Source organism: Patagioenas fasciata, chromosome 1 (genome assembly GCF_037038585.1).
Source record: "Patagioenas fasciata isolate bPatFas1 chromosome 1, bPatFas1.hap1, whole genome shotgun sequence".
Classification (NCBI taxonomy): Eukaryota; Metazoa; Chordata; class Aves; order Columbiformes; family Columbidae; genus Patagioenas; species Patagioenas fasciata.
The window spans coordinates 179,471,502-179,494,434 of NC_092520.1; the positions used below are offsets into that span (position 1 = coordinate 179,471,502).

General features: G+C 44.1%; 1 protein-coding gene across 2 annotated transcripts in view; it reads right to left on the reverse strand.

The window, feature by feature from the left end:
- Nucleotides 1-16,565: 16,565 nt before the first annotated feature.
- Nucleotides 16,566-22,933, reverse strand: part of SRGAP1 (SLIT-ROBO Rho GTPase activating protein 1) — a 146,036-nt gene continuing 139,668 nt past the window's right edge. For both annotated transcript variants that reach the window (XM_065829254.2, XM_065829255.2), the window contains exons 19-22: nucleotides 22,538-22,718; nucleotides 21,836-21,970; nucleotides 21,366-21,711; nucleotides 16,566-19,584 (exon numbers count right to left, since the gene is read on the reverse strand). In XM_065829254.2, the coding sequence (XP_065685326.2) occupies nucleotides 19,207-19,584; nucleotides 21,366-21,711; nucleotides 21,836-21,970; nucleotides 22,538-22,718 (1,040 nt within the window). In that variant the 3' untranslated portion in view covers nucleotides 16,566-19,206. The remainder of the gene's footprint in view (nucleotides 19,585-21,365; nucleotides 21,712-21,835; nucleotides 21,971-22,537; nucleotides 22,719-22,933) is intronic.

The following is a 22,933-nucleotide window of genomic DNA, read 5'->3' on the forward strand; positions in this document are numbered from 1 at the left end:
GACTGCAATATATGCACAATTCACATAATATTCAGGTTTTAGTGATCTAAAAGTAATGTAAATTCTTGGTATCTATTTGAGTATTAACACTCAGTGTTTATCTAATTCACTTAAAAAAGTGTCTGCACTATAGTTAGAAATAATTCTATGGCATTCTTCCAGTTAATTATTGTGCTGGTCCACTCTTCTTCACATATGAACTTTTTGAGACACTTGTCATCATCTTAGTGGTTGTTCTTTGTTTGACATCAGTTATCTGAGGCTTCCTTGCACAGGAGTCTACAGCACCTGCTGCCACGGGTCAGCCTGCTGCCTTTTTACTGCAGTGGGTCTCAGTCTTCTCGTAACCCAGCTTTGCTGAAGGAAATCAGCAATGCACTACATTCCTCAAGTCCTGTGTTTTGTTCCAGTATCTGCAACCCCTCATCTTGCTGTAAGACATGTCACACAGCATGGTTGGCCCTGGACTTGTGCTTAGCTCTGATTGCTTCCAGAAGTGCTGGCACTAAGCTAACTAGCTTGGCTGAAACTTTGGTGTTTCTGCACTATTTTCTCCAGAAGTCCCATTTTCAGAGTCCCAGAGATGTGAGCCAGCCCTGCCTGGGTGGACGCAGCTGAGACCAAGCACTGCTCATTTGGTTGAGCTCTGCCTGAGCTTCAGGCGCAGTGGGTGTCCTGCCCCTGGGGACAACTGTGGTGCTGCTCAGCTGGGATGGCCTTTGGGCTGCGACTGTGCAAAGGCAGGAGCTGCTTATGCGAAAAACAGGAGGTGCTCTGGAAACAAGAATGCTGACAAAGGACAGCAATAGTGTCATGCTTCACAGACCAGGCACACAAAATAAAGAAGTCAAATGCAAGATGGAATCGAACTTTGATTTCTTTTTCCTGTTGAAGGACTGATTTAAATAAAAGGTCTCCTTTGGAGGATAAAGGTAATGGATTCTTTTGCCATGAAATTGTTTAAGTACTCGGTCGTTTTCCTCCAGGAACTGCTTCTTTTCCTCTCTTGTGCATGTGTGCTTTCAACACATTGCCTGACTGATTTTTGTAATTGCTGTGGGGCTTTTCTGGGAGGATTTGCCTGTTTGACTTCAGTTCTCTCCTAACTTTCAACCTGGTGTTGCAGCTACTGTGTCTGCGGTAGGGTAACAGGGCTTTCCACCTAGCAGCTGGGACGTGACTGTGCCCTGGCTGTACATGGCAGCGGTAAGAATAGCAAAGAACAGGAGGAGACAAGTCACTATGAGATGGGCTGGGGCAGATGACAGCTCTGGGAAAGATGGGCAGGGAGAAAACAGATGCAAAAGGACTGTAATGCAGGCAGACCGTGAGCAGGTGGGATTTGTTGGCCCCTCTGCATTGCTGGCCTATTTTTGTGGGAATCTTTAAATTTTATATCCTGCAAAAGCTGTGCTAGACCCTGCCTGTGGTAGCTGCTGTTTTATGTGACTACTTTAGAGTAACTACGCTATTTCCAGGACAGCAGTGTTCAATCTTGAGGTACCAATAATGCTGGCAAAGCATCTGGTTTTGGAGAGATGACTAAGATAGGCTTTGCTGTATCCCATTATTAGTTGGAATGTGCTGGTATGATTTTACGAGCTAACATCTGAAGCTTCAGAGTGGTGCAGTGTTGTGCTTTATTTGTGCAGCTCACTGCTGATCAGATAAAATATTTAGTAGCACTAAATTTTTGGCTCTGTGGCATATGCATAATTTGCTGCAAAAGTGCTAGGATGTTTTTTAGTGTCTGCAAGTCAAATTCCTCAGGTTAGAGCCATAAAGAGCCAGCATCACCATGATCCCCATACCAGGACGCACAACCTTGAACCAAGACCTTTAAGTGCCCTGTGTGAAGGATGATGTGGTCAGAGGGAAAATGAGGGCCAGCGAGAGATGCTAAGGGAGACGGGGTTGCCTGTGTTAAACTGAATTCCCAGTCTTTGATTTTGTCTTGGAGTTAGTCCTCCCTGGGAACACAAGCAGAGGAAACATTGTCTCCCAGAGCATGCAATAACCTGTTGGTCTTTTAAGCATTTACTTAGTAAAAAGTCATACCCAGATCCAATGTTGGTTTTGGCCAGGGGAATACAAGTCAGCGTGTCCCTCCTGCATGTTTGCACAGATGTTCAGCAGAACCTCCAGGTATTTCCCTGCTCTCTCAGGTGCCTGTGACTTCCAGATTTGGCTGGAGGGTGCTACAGCCTCAGCTGCTCCTAGGGGTTTACATTAAACACCAGGACACGTACAGGATCATTCTGTTTTCAAATGGGGGATGAGAGCTTAAACTGCCTGAAAAGAAGAAACTTACCTATTTTCTGGATGGGTGCGGTCATCACTGGGCCACTGTGTGAACAGTAGCGAAAGGACCATCACCTTCATCAGGAGCAGGGTGGCTGCTGCAGCCTGGGGTTGTGTCCTCCCAGCATACTTGCTCTGGTTCTTTGGATATGGGGAGTGATGCATCTCCAAGGACTGCCTGGGACTGTGTGAGGCTCTGCATATCACCTGGAGATAAAAGCCCAGGAACATATAACAGTTAAAGGGTGAAAACTTGGATTATGAGAACATACTTTTTATCTAAGGGCTCGATTAGCCATGCAGTGGGGCAGCTGAGGCTGCTTTTGCCCCCAGCAGCACAGCAGCCCATGTGACAGATGTCCTTTCCCCTAAGTAAATTTGGTGTCCATACCCTGAGAGATGCCAGCACTTGTCAGAGGGCTGGATGAGGGGTTGGGAGCACTAAGTGCTTTAGCTTTCTGCTTTTGTTCTGATACTGCAAATATTTCAGAACTATTTAATGAAGTTGGCCAATTAAGTCCCATTCTAGGTGTGGAAGCCTTTTTGTATAGCTCACCTCTGAGTAAAGTGCCTGGAGCTCTGCTGAAGGCAAAACGTGTAAGCTGAGTAAAAGCTATCTTCCCCTGCTCTTTGTGCATCCCTGTCCAAAGAGAGCAAGAGCAAATTACTTCCAACTGGGTAATTACTTTTCATTGTGTAATAGGTTTTTGGGAAAAGCCTGTTCCTCATTTATTGTTACAGAAGCGGGGAATTAGTGTGATGAATCAAGTCCCCACCCCAACCTCCTAAGCAATGTATCTACACCATTTTGCCTGCAAATTCAATGCAATGAGATGTAGTTGATCAGCCATTTCCATGCTGAAGTTAAGGTCTCTGTGCAGGTTGAGTCTGCCTGGAGAAGTCCAAAATTCTGTACGCTGTGTTTTCCTAACGCAGTGGTTCCCTCAGGCCAGCTGACCTGCTGACTACACCACCCAGTGAGAAAAGCAGGAGGCAAATCTCTGAAGTTGTGCATTACTCGATTACACATAAAAATAGATGGACCTAAATCTTGAACCAGTCTAGTGGGACTATTTAACCTTTTTTTTTTTTTCTTTCCATTTCCCTGTAGACTGAGTTGATATCCCAGATCCACTCATCCCTGAACACGTAAGGGTCTCGATATCTAAATATAACTTGAGTGCCTCAGGCACATCTCTACTTAGGGATGATTTGTTGAAATGGTGTCTGCTAGATTATGGCTGGGTAAGTCTAGATGTCTCTGACTGAAATAGTGAGAGACCGATCAAAAAAAAACCAAACCCACCACCTTGCTGATCAGTTTGTAGCATGTCCAAGAGGAGGTCCAAGTCCAGGGACTGAACCGTCACATCTCTCTTTAAAGCTGTCAACCAAAAAGTCGTCAGGGGGCTAATAAGAGAATAATATATTAAAAGCATAAGGCTCATACTTTGGAGTGTAATTTGCTCACCAAGCACTGAGGAACTTATCCATCTGGAAGGTTATTCTGCAACTGTTCATTATAGGGAGTTCATTATTTTATGCTTTTCGTGGTAGCATTTTCTTAGGCACTTGTTATGCTTGAAACAAGCCAGGTATGGCTCTTTCCAAAGCTGCAGAGATTCAGAGGCTGCATGTGTGGGTGTAAAATTGAGCGCAAGTAAGCAAATTGCTATTTGCAATTTTTGTACCGTTTCTTTATGCATAAAATCAGTATGTTAAAACGACCCTTTTGCTTCAGTAAAGCAGAAAAACTACCACTAGAGGGCGGTATTAATACAAAAAGAAAAAAGTCATTTTGGGCTCTGTCTTTCCAGGATAAAATAATTTATACTCTCCTACACATTTATAAACATGAGATGGGTTTTAGTGCTCTAGTCAGGTTTGTTTGAGTCTTGTTGGCTTTTTTCCCGATTGGGTGATTTATGTAGTTCTGTTTCAGCTGTAAACAGCAATAGCAGGTATCTAGTTTGATACTTTAATGTACATATGAATACTAAAATGATGTTTCATCTTCTTTGCGAGGGACTTTTTTATTGAATTGCAAAAAAAAAAAAAAGGTAAAAAAGCTCTTATTATTTTCCTGTTGAAAACTACTCATTTATTTAAAATTGCTTTCCATTTTAGAAAAGGCAAGATAGGTTTTTTCCTTCCTCCTTCGTTTATTTTTTCTTTTCTTAAACAGTGGGAGAACTAATTTATATTTTACTAAGGCAGTGCAGTATGGTTGAATGACTGTTAAAGTCCATATAGGGTCAGGCTGGGGTTTAAGCCTAATGCAAAATAGAAGGGTTTTGATAGTCTAATGTGGGCAGAGTTACTGTGGTATATGAATATGCATATATATATAGATGCTAGAAATATATATGGTATATGGTGTATGTATATGGTATAAGCATATGTTATATTTTTATATGAATGTTATATATATATATTTTATATGACTATATATCTATGTGACATATATGCTATGTGCACCATATGAGCCGAGGTAGACCATACCAAGCCTGAGTGGTGGAGGCCAAGGTGCAAGGACAGGGTGGTGCAGGGGCTGGGTGGCCGGTCCCCAGCGGGGTGGCTCAGGCACTGGGGCTGCTGCTGCTTTAGGCCATCTCGAGCCTCATAAGACAATGCCGGGTGTGCTCCTTTGGTGCAGAAATTGAGGAGTTTCACTGATGCTGCGTCCTGCATCAACCTCAAGGAGAAGCTGTGGGAGGCAGAGGATGGGTGCAAGAAATGGAGGGAAGGTGGTGGGGATACAAGGGCCAAGGTGGCAGCAGGATCCTGGCCCTCTCCTACTTGTCCTCCAAGAGGAGCAACAGCTGATTTTGTGGCACTTTCAGCATGATTGATGCACACAGGGTTGATCCACAAGGCTCGGCAGGGGCACAGGCCTGCTGTGCCCAGGGCCCAGGTGGGGATGGTGCCCCTGGGCCGTAGGAAGGATACCCCCCCACCACAAACTGCTCCAAACCCGCTACATCCTTCTGTGCTGACCACCAAGCTTGTGCGTCACCCACGCTTCACCCTCTGCCCCCACGCTGGGTCAAACCCCAGTAACAATTGTGTTTGTTTTTCTTTCTTCCGTGTTAGAAGATAGCTGGATGAAAGACATCATCTGGCCGTGAACTTTTTTCGGCTTTGATGTGATCTGAAGTGTTAGTGTGTCTTTCCCCTGCTGCTGTTTTGCATCACCGCACACCATGACAACTCTGCCAGGGAGGCAGCGGCCCGGCCTGAGCGGGCGTGTTAAAATGACTATCACACGGGTTTTGGTGGTGCACAGTAAACACATTCTTTTGCCATGACGATGCTGAAATTGTGGCTCTTCAGGGGACAGGACGGTGCCTTTGAACTGATATTGCGACTGCGTGCGTGGGATGCAAATGCAGCGTGTAAAGACACCCCATGGTGCACTGGTTTAATAGAACAGATTTTCAGTGACTCAAAGGGAAGATGAAAATTTTCTGCTTACATTTAATCTTAGCTTGATAAATCACTTGAGCGGGTGGGGGGGAAAGCAATAGGAAAATGTACTAAATTAGTGCTCTTGTCATGACGTGGACTTGGTTTTGGAGAGCCTGATGGTAACAAGGAGCTCAGCCCATGGTGCGGGGCTGGGAAATGTGGACGGAGGTCAGGTGAAGCCACAAAGATGGGTTGGGGTGGGACTGGCGGCAGGACAGAGCTGAGCGCCTGGCTGTGGTGGTGGCTACTCCTCGTTGGCCTGTTGGCCACCGTGCGTGTGGTAAAAAGCTAACAATGTTCAGCTGGTTACTATGGCAATGATGTAGCACGAGTTGTCATGGTGATGGAGCAGAATTTTTCGTCACGTTCCTGCAGGAGGGTGATGGATGCTGTTTTGGGGGGCTCTGAACTTGACTGTTCGCCTCCTGTCTTTTCCCTTGGTTGAAGTGGTCGCACCTGCTGCAGTTGCTGAATGTACCTGTCCTTCCAGTACCATTACCTGGTTTTGCACATCCCGATGCTAAATTTTTATTTCGTGTTTAGAAAGTTAAGAACAGCTCTGGTAAGCCATAAGTTGCTGAGTCTGACCTAATTATGTGTGCTGCCATACAAGGTGTGTTAATCAAACATACTTCTGCTAGCAGGGCTGCTTCCAGACACTTCCTTAATCTTGTGTGTGCTTTTCAACTCTGAATCAGCCCATAATACAACTCAATAGGACATTACATGCCCATTTGAAAAAATAATTTTAAGCTGATCTGAAGTAAATTTGCTTCAAATACTCCCTTTTTGCACAGAATAGTGTATGTTCTGCCTTGGAAATGCATCTTTTTTTGTTGCAGTTTTATTTAAATTGCCTTTGCTTTCTATTCCTTCTTGGGCCTTAAGAGCAATACAGAATCTTTTTCCCTTACTCATGAACTGTGCATCAGTTCCTCATTGTCAGGGTTTTTTTCATCTGGGTCATCAACAGGATAAGTACACTGTATGTAAATTATATTGCTATCAATGGTCCTCTCCTTAGGACAGCTGGTGTAACTCCTTTTTTACCCACATAGAAACCAAAAGCATACCTACCAGCTATGTTTTTTTTCATTTGTGAAATAAAATAAACTCCCAGAGTGTAGGGCATATTCAACAATCTCGTTTTGTAAGGACAAAAATCTCATATTCAGCTTGACTCAAGATGATAGCTGTTTTTAAAAACCCAAACATTCTGTTTTTAAAGAACAAAACATTCTGCTCCTAATCTACTTTTAAAGATCCCTAAACCCTTCATTACATGCAAGTTTTTGTGCTGAACCATACACCTCAAAATGCAGCCTGAAAATAGCATTAGTGGTGTTTCACAACAAGACATACATGCTGCTATTTGCAGGCACCAGGGAGTCTGGGCAACAGAGTAAATCTGAATTTGGGATGTACAACTTTAAAGCACTGATATTTCATAAGTGTCTTTGATATTTTATTTTGTCCTGTGCTTTTTAGCAGATAAATCTTGGGTGTGCCAGCAGAGCTGTATTTATTGCCAGGGAGCATAAGAACAGTACTGGCTTGGAAACATCTTGGGATTTGGACCTATGCAGTGGAATCTGGGTTATGCTTGAGGCTGCGTAACTTTGGATTTAAGAAAGTAATCACAGTCATATTTTTTAAGTTCTTTGTGCTTTAAGAACCTCTGATAGCTGTGTGCTTCAGCACAGGACTGATGTGAGGAGTCCCTTTTGGCTACATGCGATGGAGTGCCAGTTCTGGTTCCTCTAAGCGAAGTTCAGCTTCTACAGCATCACTAAGACATCTATACAAGATTATTTATTTTGTTTTGTCCTTGTTCACAGCTTTATAATTCCATAAATGATGTTAAACTCTTGGAGGTCCCTTCCAATCCCTAACATTCTGTGATTCTGTGACTTAAGAAACTAAAGTTTCAGAAACTCACTGGGCTATGTGGTTCCCATGTGTTAATCTAAGCACAAAAATGCAGCCTCTGGGTGAGAAGAAGCAGCAAGGTACCACTGGGTGCTGCATATATCCAAACTTCCCTGGATATATGAAGGAGTTCCTGTTAGAGATGGGGAATGGAGCTACATGGACCCGTAGACAAACCTAGTGCAGCCTTTCTTGGTTGGATCCTTAACACAGGCTTCACAGAACCATTAGTTTTACAAGAAACTGTGTAAAATATTGGGAAATTGTTGCTACATCTCGTTAAAGATCTCGCAGATGTGACACCTCTGCTGTGTCATCTCATCTTCCTACTGTTTGTAGTTTTTCATACAAAGTATTCTGTGCTTTTACTTGCTCGAATCTTTCAAGTGCTGGACTTAAATCCAGAGTCTCCTCGGGTTGTCCTGTTGACAGAAAAAAATAATGGCAATGTGGGAGGCCTGTGCAGTGCCTGTCATCTTCTTCAGGTGTTGCATCAGCCCTGGAAGCCGTTCAGAACGCCTCCAGGGTGTCCCTGCTCTCCGCTAGGATCTGCTCAATCTGCTTTTGTTTGGGTTAATGCAAGTCCACGGTTATGGGGCAATTACAAATAAATGAAGTATGAAAGACTTCATAAGATCTTTATTTGGACATTCATTCAGGCATAAACTGTGATGTGATTCCAGCTGGGTCCCAGATCGGGTGAGGCCAGCAAATAAAGATTTGTAAATGCCATTGTTGTTCTGCAGGTATATTACTGTGAGTGATTTTTGGCAAGTCACCTCAAGAAGCCTTATGAGGCACAGTGATTTTTTTTTTTTTCTACCGTATCAGTCTTTCAGATGATAAAAGAAAACTGTTTTTTGAAATCATCAATAACTCTGGCGTTACACTGGTATAGATTAGAAGATTTATGCCCAGACTTGTTGAATGCTCCCTCCCCTCCCCATCCCAAATAGGAGACACAGTGTCTGTCACCATATCTTGAGAGAGGTGGCTTTAACTGTGTTCAGCTGCTGAAAAACTTTGAAGCTTACTGAGATGAAGGAAACTGTTTGAAGTCAACACTGGTAGCTTCTTACAGCAGAGGCTGTAAGGCGCACAAGCCAACTAATGTGTAAACTTGGGCTTTATGAGCCCTGGAGAACTTTGCAATGATGTTACACAAACTCTACTAGATCCAGCCAACCCCCCCATCTTTTGGGAGAGTGTTCACAGGGACAGTGTTGGTTCCGAAGCTCATTCTCTCGCTAGAAGGAAAGTTTATGAATTTGCTGCAAATATTTTAATAGAAAGCTCTGATGAATGAACGTTTGTCCTAAAGATTTTTCTAAGATGTTCAACAAACTATCACAGTTAGTAGATGAGTGGAAGCAATTTCAAACATCAGTAAAGCTCCTCTGATATGTACATCGCCGTTTCTTTATGTGACAAGGAGTGTTAATGAGATGTTGCAGCATGCTACGAAGAACTACCAGAAGAAGTTGGCCTTGTAGCCCAGTCTTTTTCCTTCTGTGAACAAAGTCAAGGCACAGACAACAGGCTCTCGATACTCTGCCGTGAATGTACTGCAGAACACTGCTTGCTAAAATGCAAAGAGTCTGGGAGGGAGGAGAAGTCGGCATCCATGTGAAGGTAACTGGTCTGCTCATGAACTGGTTTTGATGGCAGGAAACACATGTAGTGCATCGAAGAGGATTTCAGCTTGTGACATTGTCACCTTCAGCATTCAAAAATACGTAAAAAAATGTATATCTGTAAAACACCTGGAGAATGTTATCCATGTTTGATGGGTCTGTTGGATGAGGAAAGATGTTAGAGAACTTATCCAAAACCTTTGGAGTAGGAAACCTCCTGCCCTCAAGGTTTGGGGTAGGGGTGCGAAACCAGTTTGTTTGTGTGTGTGTGTGTGTAATGGAGAATTGAGAGAGAAACCAAGAGCTATTGATCTTATCCTTGCAGGAATTCAAAATTAATTGATTGCACAATAAATGAGAGAAGTGAAAAATGATGTAGAAGTTCAATCAAGTGGCTGTTAAAAAACCCTAATATATATATGGAGGTTATTTCTCTATAAAACACTCTAAGAGCTAACTAAGAGACATTTGATGTTAACGGATTAATTAAAAAAGTAATGTTTGTGAGGAGTCGGTGCCTGCAGGACATTTATAAACCGTGCATAATTAACAGCCGGAGTTTCAAAGACCAAGAGTTTCCATCCCTTCCCATGGTGTTTGTGACCTGAAGGGGTAGGAAGGAGCTTTAAGTAGGTAAGAGCTGAGACTCTTGAGTTTGGGGTGAGACTTGCTGCTAAGAAGAGTGTTATGGAAACCTCAATATATCTGACGTATATTTCACTGGTTAAACTTCTTCTTGTTGGGGTCCTGCAGAGCTGCTGGAGGAAGGGAGAGCAGCCGCGTTCCAGTGTCCTCGGGTCGCTCAGCTGAACTCCCTAAATAAAACATGAGGCTGTTGAGTTTTTAATCTCTCTCTCTCAAATAAAATTCCTTACTCTGACAGCTCTTCCTTCATATTCTTAAACATGACTATTTTAATAGCAATATTTGCCCACCCGCACTTCAACTTGGAATTTGGGGTTTCCCCATGTGCCCCAGGTGGTTTCGGTGCAGGAGGGAGCTGAAACGTCCCAAAGCTGTTTGCCAGAACTGACCAGTAATTTTCCCATGAGATGTTGTCCCACCAGGACATCTGCTTTGTGACACCCAGAATATGTCCTTCAGACATACTTCATAGCAGTGTTTCATTCTAGAAAGAGTAGAAGTATTTTACTTATGTTAAAGCAGAATTGTTTTATCTAAGATGTTACAATGAAATGCATTTATCCTATAAGGATGAAAGAATTGCAGCAAAGCATTTCAGTAAAAATTAATTCAAAAATGTCATTTAAGAACAAGTTACAGAGATTCTTTTGTCCATTTTTATTATGGAAAATATAGTTAAGCTTGTAGAATTTGCTGTGAAAGGGAAAAATCCCGTTACAAATCAGCTTTGTTTTCTCTCTGTGCTGCTCCGTTTTATGTCTCGTATTAACAAGGTATTTGGCTGTGCAAGAAATAATGTTTTCTCAGTTTGTGGTTGACCTTTTGATTGCTTAAATGTATTTGCTGTATGATATCTTTACAGGCCAGCCTTCTGCAATTTATAAATTACTTAGATGTAAAATACTTCCATAAAGATGCAGTGTGGAGTTAATGTGTAATATATAGAATGAGAGATGCAGTTGTAAATCTTGAGTCTCTTAAAGGACCATGGGACCGATTAAGTTGGTATTTAAGTCTGGGAGAAAGGGTGTCACTTGTGATATAATTGGTCAAATTTAAAGAGAAGCCAGACCAGGGCTGTTGGACAGTTTAGCTTAGGCCTTTTGGAGGGTTTTTCCCATATAAAAATCCAAATGGTGTGTTCTGGAGCACAAGGCGTATGTTTTCACATGGGTTAACTTGCTGGTGGCTCTTGCTCTGGAGGGGCGTGATGTGGTGCGGGCCGAATGCCAGCGCTCCCGCCATCAGGTGTGCGTTCAGGGCTCCTTAAAAGGTAACCCCCACGGAAAAACCTCATAAATTGTGAGCAACTGTTATAAATTGAACCATGAATTTTTAATATCTCGATACCCCGAGGTAGCAACTACAGCTTAAAATAAATTGCTTTGTATTTCATGCTCCCAATGGTGCGTGTAACAACTCAAAGGGAACCGAAGTTTCCAAAGGACTCTCGGCTTTGGGTTGAAGAGGGTAGTTTTACAAATAATCATCCCAGAGATGGGTTTGTATCAGATCTGTGCCTGGGGGAAATAATCTGGCGGTGCCTTTGGTTCATGCCTGCTGTCTTGCCTCCCGCTTGGTAAGTTGATCAAGTCTTCTTGTGTGGTCCTGGTGTCCCGCTGCAGCGTGAGCTGTCACTCGTGCCTTCAACAACAAGGTAACAGACACAAAAAACTCATGGTGGGTAGGAAGTTTGATAGGAATTCAAACATCACTTTTCACCTAATTATAGTAATGTTTGTTTGTTTGTTTTCCCCTCCATGATTTTTTAAGTGTTGAAATGTCAGAGAAAACAGGGGTTAAAGTGTCCTGCAACTTCCCCCACCCAGTGCTGCTTCTTTCCCTCCATCCTGGCAGGGAGGAGACCTTGCTGCACAATACCTCCTGGTACCTCAGGCACACAGGAGTAACTCGGACCTGGTTCATCACCTCTTTGCTTGAATCTTTCACTAAAAAACGGAAAACTTTCTAAATACATGTATTGCCACAGACAAACCCGATGGCTTTCACCAAATATTTTTTTTCACCTTTCATAGAAACTGAACTAATCACCTTTGGAAGGAAATGCTGAGAGATCATCAGCAGACTTGAAATGTGGTCAGAAAACTTGATTTTTGTTGTGGCATCAGATACCACAGCAGAAACAGCAAGTGGGAGGCTGGGGCTCGTGCAAGAGCTGCCCGGTGGAAATGTTTGCCTCAAAAAGCTGAAGAGGGCATTGCCCAGTGTTGTGGTGTTTGGGTGGGTTTGCCTTCGGTTTTGTCTCCCCAGGTGATGGGAGGTGTGGGACACGGGGAAGGGCGAGGGGGAGGACAGGGTGGGAGAGGACAGGGGGACGAGCAGGGACAGGCATCCAGACAGCACCCTGCCCAGCGCCCTTGAATGTGCGGTGGCTTTCCCATATTGCTTGCCCAAATGCCAGTCTCATGGCAAGTGAGCAATTTTGGCTGCAAGATTACTGTTTTGGGCTACCACATTAGGTTTCTCCCGCACCCTTCCCCCAGCTCCTTTCTGTCCTTTGTATTTCCCTGAGCAGAGACATGGAGATTATAGAGAGAAAATCCTAGGCCTTGGTGGAATAGACCAGCATATACAAAGGGATGGCTTTCACAGCCTTTGGCTTTACCAGCTGAAAGAAATGTGTCTTGGTTTCAGTGCACCTTGCATGCAAATACATTTTGATTCTTTTTATTTTTGAATTGACATTTGTGCCATTTGAAGTGCTTTATTTTTGCCTGTGCAGATGTGTGGATGTTATCCTGTGAAGTACAGTTTATATCAGTCTCTCTCTCTAAGATTTTGTCTAGGGAGAAGCAGAGCTGCTAAAAATAATAGTAGGACAGGCATCTGCAGACCAGCGCCCATTTTACTGATGCTGTAAGAGCAACGTGGAGGAAAAGAGTCCTGGCTGGCTAATTGATAACGTGCCAGTAAGTTTGGTTTAGCCATAAAATAAGCTTTGTGATGTGTGTGACAAATTAAAAAAAGGTCTTGATGCTAGGTCTGAAATGAAGTTTTCACACGTTCTTGGAGGACCATTCAGGAAAAAGCATTTTAATTGCTGAGAAAACCATCCACATGAAATTCGGTTTAAACCTGTGAGTATTGGTGGATAACCCTGTTGTGTTCACCTTGGTGATGGTTACCAGGGGCGCTGGTGTGGTACTGTAATTGCTATCTCTGAAAATATTGTAGGCAGGAAAAAACTATTAAAAATACGTGTTGCACTGAGTCATTTTACAGTACTCAGCAGCTGTTTGTCAAAGTTGTGAAGGATTTTAGGTATTTTCCACCCTTAGCACACTTTAATTCACTGTTCATGACTCCATTAGCAAACTCCATGTTAATACTATTTCATCGTAATCAAGAAGTCACTGCCAGAAGAACGACCATTTCAGTGACTGCCTTATTCCTCGCCAGAGCAGTACCAGTGATTTGTCCCTCCCAGAGGGTAATTCATTAAAATAAATGCAAACCACTGTTTTATGTTGTCTGGTCAGTGTTTGCAGATGTCAATCTATGCTACCGAAAACACACGCGGTAGATATTAAGGGAGGAATCGATGTGCTCCACGGAAATAAGGACAGGCGGGGTTTGGGTTTGGTTTATCCACGCTGCCCCGCTGAGTGCAGCTACTATTGATTTCAATCCCGCAAGTGCCTGATGTCTGTTGCACAGTACCATTTGTCTGTCTTATTTTAGAGCTGAATTTGTTTCGCCTTGTACTTTGCACTCCTATGCCATTGCTATGCTACTTGGAAAAAAAAAAAAAAAAGAGATTAATGTGGTTTGTTAATTAAAAAAAGGAAAAAGCCCCAACCCTGGGCCAAAAAGCCGCTCTGGGGTGTCTGTGGTGACCAGCGTGGCCAGGCCCGGCTGGGAGGTGGCAGCGGCACAACTGGGATGTGCCAGCCTTGTGCTGCCGTGGGGCACAGGCTCAGCTGACTGCAGAGCGTGGCATAAAAGCTGTGTTGCTGCTGGTTTTGATTTGCATGCATGTATTGAGAAAGGTGGGAGAAAGCCTGCTGACTTGTCCCATTCAGCCAGACCCAGTTTATGTTATTTAATTCTATTTAATCTCTCAGTCAGCACCAATTTCTGCATGTAGCCTTCCAGTCTCAGTGAGAAGGTAAGGAAATACGTTGGTCTTTTCTCCCTTAGGTCTGGCTTAGCACCACTACGCGAGCTTTTTCTCCCTGCTGGCTGGGGTGGTGCATCAGCTGGCCTGGTCCTTGACCTGCCACCTCCTGTTTTCCTCCCCACAAGCACTGGCCTTGTTGATCAGCTGGATGTCTGCATGAGAGGAACCAAAATACAGTGCCAGGGTCACTGTCCTGCTGGGGCCGGGTGGCAGAGGGGCGGTCAGAGGGAGGTGGGGGATCCAGCGGGGCTGAGTGCTGGGCTGGGGGACAGTGTGAGCTGGGCTGAGGCTGCTATGGGCTGCAGCACTGAGGGGGAGAGAGGGACTGACACCCCCAAGTCACAAGGATCCCAGTCCCGGGCAGGAAACCTTGCTCACACCGGGTCTGCCCGAGCACAGAGAGCTGCAGCAGGAGCTGCAAACACCCTGGAGTAAAGCAGAAAGCAGCTGCGGTTACACTGGCATGTCTAAGCTAGGGGGTGGTCTTAATTAATTTATTTTTTTTAAACAGTAATTTAACTGTTTTAGTTAACTGGATTTTGAGATGCTAAATTGTTGATCTGTTTGGGCTTTCACAGACTATAGTTTGCCTCTCCGTCTCCCCCAAGAACCAAGTTAATGGAAAAAGCAATATTCTTACCTACAAGAATGGCACTTTAATCCTGTGCCATCACTAGTTAATACTTAGGCTGGTTTCAGTTGCTCCTTAAGTACCAGCACCATCCAGACTAATGACAAGGCTTGTCCCAGGGTAGCCATGGTTGAACAGAGCAACTGTGGATCCTTCTGGGCAGGATAAGTCCCCGTGAGCTGCACAACGAGTAACAAACCACGCGTCTCTACTGAGGAGAACAAAACCTGGGCTGATCCTCTGCGGCTTCCTTACGCTGGCTGAGCAGGTGATTGTGCAGGCCGGGGCACTGCTGTGTCCTGAGGCTGCACCTGGCTTGAAAGAGCGATTTTCAGCTGTGGCCCGAGAGTTAAACACCCTGCTGCCACTGCTGCTCATTTTCTGTTCAGTTAACACACTTTTCTCAGCAAAACAAGTGCCAGTGATGTCAGCCGTTCCCTGTCACCTGCTAAAACCTTTGGCTGTCTCGGTGAGAGCTGGGCTTTCTTCCACTACACAACCTGGAAGCAAGCTAAGAAATCAGCGTAGTGCAACACCGAAACTTCACATTACACAATAGGAGGAGACCTCTCTTCTTGTGTTTTCTTATTTATTTTAAAGCAGATTAAAAACCATCACAGAAGCCTTTCTTCTCCTCACCAGCGTATGGGCTGACTGTGGAAATTTGGTTGTATCTTCTGGGCTGTGCAGGACCTTGAAGGACGAATGACCTTTGCTGTCTCCTCCTGAATGTCTTAGTTGGCTTTTGTGCAGTAGGGGACAAGAATACCCAAAGTAGGTCACTGGACACTGCAATAGAAAGGCTGTCAGTGCAAGCTGATCGATGGGTCCACTAATGACCAGTTGTGTTACGGCAGTTTTCCCAGCATGAAGAACAGAAGTCCTGCTCTGAGCTGGGGTGGCTGGTGTGTCCATCCTCCCGTACTGCCCCACACCACCTGACATCTGTCCTCTCCTTCCCCTCCAGGCAGATGGTGGTCCTCAACCACAACCAGCGATTACTTTAAAACCAGCCCCTTCAGCTGTGGCTCCTGCTTTTTAAAAATTTTTAATTTAAAAAAAAAATTTTAAGCAAGGATTGAAAATGCGTTTCCAAGTAGCTCCTCTCCCCATAAACACATGTAAGTAGGGCAGCATGGTGGGTCTGTCCATGCAACCGCAGGCCAAGCTCAGGAATTGTCCTCGACAACATCTGATCCATGACTGAACGTCCTCTGTGCAGCCAACAGCCCGATGCTCACAGTCCTCCAGTTCCTGGACCCAGCTCCACAGGTGTGTGTGTTGCCACCATTACCTGGACATGAGTCACTGAAGATAAGCTGTGGCACAACCCCCCAACCCCAGTGCGGTGGCCTCCCTTTTTCTGCTCTAAGAGCCCCAAGTAGACTTTCTTTTCACTCTGGGACTCTGTATTTAAAGTGTGGAAGTTGGAGTGTTTTTTTCACCCCATTTTTTCCTGTGGGGAGGAGGAGACTGGTGACGGGGTGATGGCCAAGTGAGTGGCCGGGGGTCCCACAGGCAGCATGAGCAGGGGTTGGCCGCCCTCCATGGGTGCTCAAGCAGAACCATGTGAGGTTGGTGGGTCTTCGTGGAGGGGGTCTTCAGGTATGGAGGGACTTTGAGCTTATGGGGATGGTGATCCAAGTCAGGTAGAAGCCTATCTGGGAACAAGCACTTCTTCAGGCCAAATGGTGATGGGACTTGATGCCAGGTGGGGTGTAGGTGGCTGGAGGATCCTGATCGTTTTTATGTGGGTGGTGGATTGACAATCCACCTTAGAAGATGTGACAGTTTACCCAGCAAAACTACACGCACAGACAGAACTATCATCTTTATTATAAAGGTACAGTATGAGGAACAAACCTGAATGTATACTGAAGCTTGTAATGGTACATGCCAAAAAATGTACAGTACTATACATAAAAGTGCATTGTCACAACAGATTAACAGTACATTTCTCTTCCAGAACCGTGAAATTTCCATGTTTTTCTTTGTTCTTCAAGAGTGGAAGGAATGCAATGGGAACGCAGCCATACACGAACAGGGAAGGATGCAATGGAAATGCAACAGTACAAGAGCAAGGCTAAAGCTCCTCTAAAATTTAAAGGCACTTTCACATGTACATACTACAGATGTACATTGACACAATTAGGTAACAGTCAACAAGCAGGTAGCTACCAGTACTGCAATTCATCAAACTTGACAGTAAAGGACAATACTGATTGGATTAGGTGTGCAGGAGTTACCCTTTAGTACGTCTGTAGTTGTAGCAGTCTTTCCTGTTACATATCCACTTACTATACTTTTAAGTATCTATAATAACCATCAAACTACACATTTAACTGTGTGAATGCACTAAGAGGATGCATTCACTAAATGCACTAATATTTTCTTTTGCTAAACAATTTCTAATATAAGCATTATGGAGTCCAGTACAGTTATTTAAACATACAAAATTCCCTATGCAATTTAAAGATACAGGTATCCATCTCAATTATGCCAGGTGGGTTAATTTAAAAACACTAGACTAAAACTGCATGTAAATGAATGCTGAAATTCCAGTTTGTTCCACTGATCCTAGTAAACTGGGGAACTACTTGAAAACGTCTCTGGTCCCGACCGAGTGAACAGACCCTACGGACCAGTGCTGATCTGCAGCTGGGGCTGGCCTGGCTTAGGCTCTCGCTCTGGCTTGACTAGGCAGTACAGTCACAGGGACTGGGTGCTCACCAACTAATGCTGCACAGTCCACTGCAGGGGATCAAGACTTAATCTTTAACCCAGATGCACGTGAAGTCTGTGGCTGGATTGAGATGGGTTTGCAAATACCAGGAGCAGTTTGGCTCTCAGAGGTGGTTCATGGGATGCTTTTCATACCTGGGGCTTTGCATTACCTATCTACTGGATGGAAACCAGAGCAGGAACAAATTACTCCCCCCAAAAAACTACAGGAAATTACTCCTGTCACCTCAGTAATTACGGCCATCAAATTTTGTCACTACTTTTTCCCTCCCATACTCAATTTTTTATGTATGGTGACTGGTAAAACTTCAGGCTTTCCAACAGTGAGATCTTAAATAATACATGGAAAGCAGGTATTACTTAAAGCCAGTTGTACTCCTGTAGGTGAGCCACAATTGATTTTTTTTCCCCATCTTCTTCACTGAAACTTATTTTATGGATTGGATGTTGGAAAATGTATTCACAGAAATAATATTATGGCTTACTGTTGCAATGTGCAAAACAGCTGTATTAGTTCACGCCTAACAGCTTAACAGAGCGCTAAGCAAAGTTGACAGACGTCACTCACGCAGACATAAGAAAGTTACTGATTTCTGCCATTTAAAAAAATATAAAGGGAAGCAGGAAAGGGGGAAGTGGTTATGGAAAACTTTAGTCAACTTTAATCTAGGCAGCAGAAGTGGGCAGGAGGCAGCCCCTCTTTGGAGACCCCTGTCTCACCACCAAGGAGCACGGTGTCTGCAGCCCGGGACTCCGACTACTCCAGCTCGAATTGTGCCTTTAATTGGACAATGAGCAATAAAGTCAACAGGATACTTGGCTGAATTACTGTGAAGTTGAGCCTTTTAATCGCCTACCAGCCAGCCTAATGGACCAGTGGGTTCGTGTACTCCCGGAGCCTGGCTTGCTCAACTACGAACTTCAAAAGAATCTAGCTTTTGTGAAAAATGTGACATCAGAGAATGAAGGGCTAGCTTCACAGGAAAAGGTAGGCTATTACAGAGGACAGCAAAAGGAGTTTCTGAAGATGTGCTTTAGCTGTGACCTGGAATGTTGCTTTTTATCGGTGAGAGCAATGTGATCTCCAGATCCATCCATCACGTGTCTCTCAGGAGATTGACCACAAGAAAGCTAAAGCTCGGTGCCAGTTGTGAGAGTTGTGAGGGTTTGGTGTTCCTATATATTTTTTTTTTTTTGGTGTGTCTTAAATAAATGTGGCCTGAGATGACTTAGACATTCCACACAGACACTTAATCCTCACATGCTAGATTTCAGCTCTTACTAACCTGCTTGAGATTTGGTTTGGTGACCCAGAAATCAGAGGTCCCACCTCCCCTGGCCCCCCACCCCCTAGTTTTGTGCAGGATCTGTTATTATATAGCTACAGTAAGACTGTGAAGTATGGTACAACGTGGCAAGCTGTTTGTGATCTGTGTTGTTTTTATTAGAAATGGTGCAGCATCAAGTTTTCAAGTAAGTCTATGTTTGTTTTTTAAAACGATGCACAATTGTCCAGTTTTTCTTTTAATTGAAACCATACAAAATACAAATGCCCATGTTAATGTAGCTAGTTTCAGACAATACATTCAAAAACACTGAGAACCAGAGCTTCTCCAGTTACAAACATGAACAATGTTATGGAGCCCTGACTTCTATCGTTAATCCATCTTTTTCCCTAGCATACCCCAGCTGGGCACTGTGGGTGGTTGAGCTGTCTACATTGTGCAAGATTTGTCAGCTGGACCCTGGGAAGGAGGGGAAGGCCCGATGCTAGGATTTGTTTTTGGAAGAACAATAGGTTTTGGCCTAAGAGCAGGAGGTTTCAGCTGCACTCCCATTCTCGGGGCCACCATGGGCTTGAATGTACTCATGGTGTCACTGGAAGAACTAGTGCTGCGGCGGATCTGGGGCTCGGAGCTCCTCAAAACAACGCTGTGGAGAGGGCTGAGCGACTCCGTGGAGGTGGCAGGGGTGGGGGTGTTCTTCATCTGCTCCAAGGTGTCCAACACCACGTCGGGAGCGTGCTTGGCCGAGCTCTGCCTCTCCAGCTCATGCAGCTCGTTCAGCGCCGTGTTCATCGTCTCCTCGATGTCCTGGGTCAGAGCACAGAGAGAGTGGGACGTCATTTCAACTGCTACCGAACACACGGCACCGGAGGAGCAGCGGGAAGGAGTGAAAAATGCAGGAGTTGATTTGCCCACCATCCTCTCTTCAATGAATACTATAGCGCTAATGCGAATTCCCACTGGATTTATTTGAAAGACACTATGATTGACAAGATGGCAGCTTTGCCTGGATTTACAAATATTTAACCTGTTCGCCTGAGACAGTCAAAATTCAGCTAAGAATACTTTAAAATATCAATTAAACTAAGTCCCTCAGGCCCTTTTATTAAGTGATTGTCAGGACAATGGATATTTTCTCAGCGGCATTTTTAACTCTGTAGATTTCTGTCATCTCTTGGGTACTGACAGCTGTAAAGATTTTAGTCCATTTGCTGTCTCTTAGCTGACGGCTCCCCTCATCTAGTGCCCCAGGTGCTCAGGATCTGTATTGCCTCATGGGGACAATAAACAAGGTTTTGTAAAGAAATAAAGCTTTTGTGTTTATCAGCTCTTCTGTTTCTCTGAGTTAAATTTTAAGCAGAAAAAGCTCCAAGACGTTGTTCAGCGAGCTTACCTAAGAAGTACTTTTTTTAATCAGGATTTCTGGCACAAATGCTGAAAGAATGCACCAAGACACTAGTTTACCATTTTTCAGTGGCACTGAGATACAACTGAGGTTAAATATCTGGTGTTCCTTGTTTGCTCACAGTAACTTTCATGCAGTTTAATCAAAGTTTGGGTTCTCTCAATGCCAAACGATCACTAGTCTGTGTATCAAAGCATACAGCTTAAACCAAACAGCACTGTGTGTGGTTTCAGGAAAGTAAATAAATAACTTACAGTAAAATAAAACAGTAACAATGTTTACAGTTTCTGACTCTCTAATGCACAGTTCAGCTTTCTGACCCAAGCACGACAGTCTATTCTATCCCTCGTTGGAAGCAGAGTTTGAAAGCAACCATCACCAGTACATTAAATTTTAAAACATGAGTGCCAGTGTTATTGTAAAATACTTTTGCAATCATATTGTGCCCTCAGGGTGCCCTCAGTAATCACGTTATACTACCTAGACAAAATGTGAGTCCTGAAGACAGCAGCATCTATTTGCTCAAGACCTGTAACCAGCTTTGTACAACAGACAAATCTCATGATTCGGGTGCTCTCTATTCCATCTTCACTGCCAAGAATGAGACTGGTGAGTGCTCACACAGGGACAAGATGGCCCGTGATGTATTTATGTCTTGCACATTGGGTTCTTAAGCACAACTACAAGCATCAAATCAACGTATGGTATGAACTATATGAAAACTATATAAAATCCACAGGACCCTGGAATGTAAATCTATGCTTTGAATGGCAATGGTCACTGCTAGGGAGCCAGAGCACTTTTCTGCAAAGTATAATACTGAGGAATAATTGAACACTAATTACATGCAAGTTAGAATAGGCCAGGCTCCATCAGAGCACACAGATTTACACTGCTGTTGTAATCAGATACTACCCTGGTGTTCTGCGTGGCAGAGGCGATTTCGTTATGGTGTAACAGGAAATAATTTGTTTTTATTGCTACCAAAAAATCTATTCCCCCTTGTGCTTCTTCTATCTGGGATCCCTTAATGCGCCTTCTTTCTCACATACTCTGTTTAAAAAGCGAAGCAGGATATTCTGCACGTGTACTCTTAGTAGGGTACCCGCTCTGTGCTATGCTGCTCATTGAGACTTGCTCCTCGGAAAATCAGAGAATGACATAAAATAAAAAAGACACAAACCTGAGCTATTGACTCTGGGTCCAGTGGTTTATGGTCGTTGAAACCTGTGTACTGACCAGATGATGTAGATCTTCTAATTGGAGGGCTATCAATCTTCTTTAGAGAATCGTGCCTACTGATGTTGGTGAGACTGCCGTGTCCAGGTCTACGCCTCCTCTCAGGGCTGTCGGCGTTGAGGCTGCGGTTTTGAAGGAGGGCCCTGGGACTGCAGTGAGTTGTCAGGCTGGGGGAACCCAGCTCCACAGATGAGTTGGAGAGAGGGTGAGGTGGGTGCACCGGGCAGTGACCGTCACTGCTCCGGCCAGGGCGTCTTAGAGGAGGTGGAGGTTCTGATCTCTTTCTTTGCCTGCACCAATGAAGAAGTGGTTACAGGACAAGTTGTAGAGACTCACCATAAGCACATGGAGAAGTAATTGCTGTGTTACCTGAGCTGTGAGCAGTCCTACTGAAAACACTATGCTCAAGCTTACCTTCCTAAATACACATCAGAGTGACGGTCAGTGGGAGAGTTCATGTCCTTTGATGATGATTTGTCTTCGGTTATGGGTCCACTGCTGGCTTCACTGTCTGCTTTTTGGCTCAGCGTATCTGAGAAAGTGTCATCCCTGAACAGAACACACATGGGAGATGAGAAGTCAGTAAGTTAGGTGGGACAGAGAACATCTCGGCACTCCCAGATTTTAATCCCCTTAAGAAAAGCAGGCATGTTATAAGGCACTCCAAAAATTGCTTACAATCCTTCTCTTTACCGAGATCTTCACATTTTGACTGCAGCCTTTTCTGTAAACAACAACTTTGTCTTCCTTGGCAAAGCACATGCTTAATACTGTAAAATAAGAGTTTAGGGCTGTATTACTCCAGCCCTTGCTATTCTGAAGTTAAATGTCAGCAATTGCTACAAAGAGATAGTCAAATTAAAAGAGATGCAGCGGTGTCCACCTCTTAATGAATATAATCATAATGAATATAAACAAAGTAGCTTAGCCTAGTAGTAGCTTTTGATGAAGAGCTGTCAATTCAGGGCAATGAAGACAGAGACATCCTGCATAGAAAGCTAATGTTTTATCTATCTGAGCCTTCAAACCACTGTACAGCTTGAAAATCACTTTGTTAATTGCTTCAGCATGTTTTTACACCCCACCAAGAACCCAGTTATGCCAGACACTGCTTACATATCCTGCACCACTATGTACTGGTGAGGGACAAGGCCGTCAATTCCGTTGTGCCTTCCTTCCCACCAGTCTTCAGACGCTCGGTGATAGAGCAGCAGGGAAGCTCCTTTCTTGAATGAGAGTTCTCGTGCAGATCTTCCAACGTAGTCAAACTTGGCTATAGCTTCTATGGGCTCACACTCTGGGTACGGAGGGAAGAGGAACAGATATCAGATTCCACACCAGCTTACCTGCTCATTTTGGTTTCATAAAAAACCACTTATTGTATTTTGTTCTTATTGAGCAGAGCTGACAGAAATCAAGCAGACTTCAGGCAGCACTTATAGTATTATAGTATGTCCCTCACAAAGAAACATAATTAATCCATGCCCCAAGTGTGAAATATCTGGGTTGCTT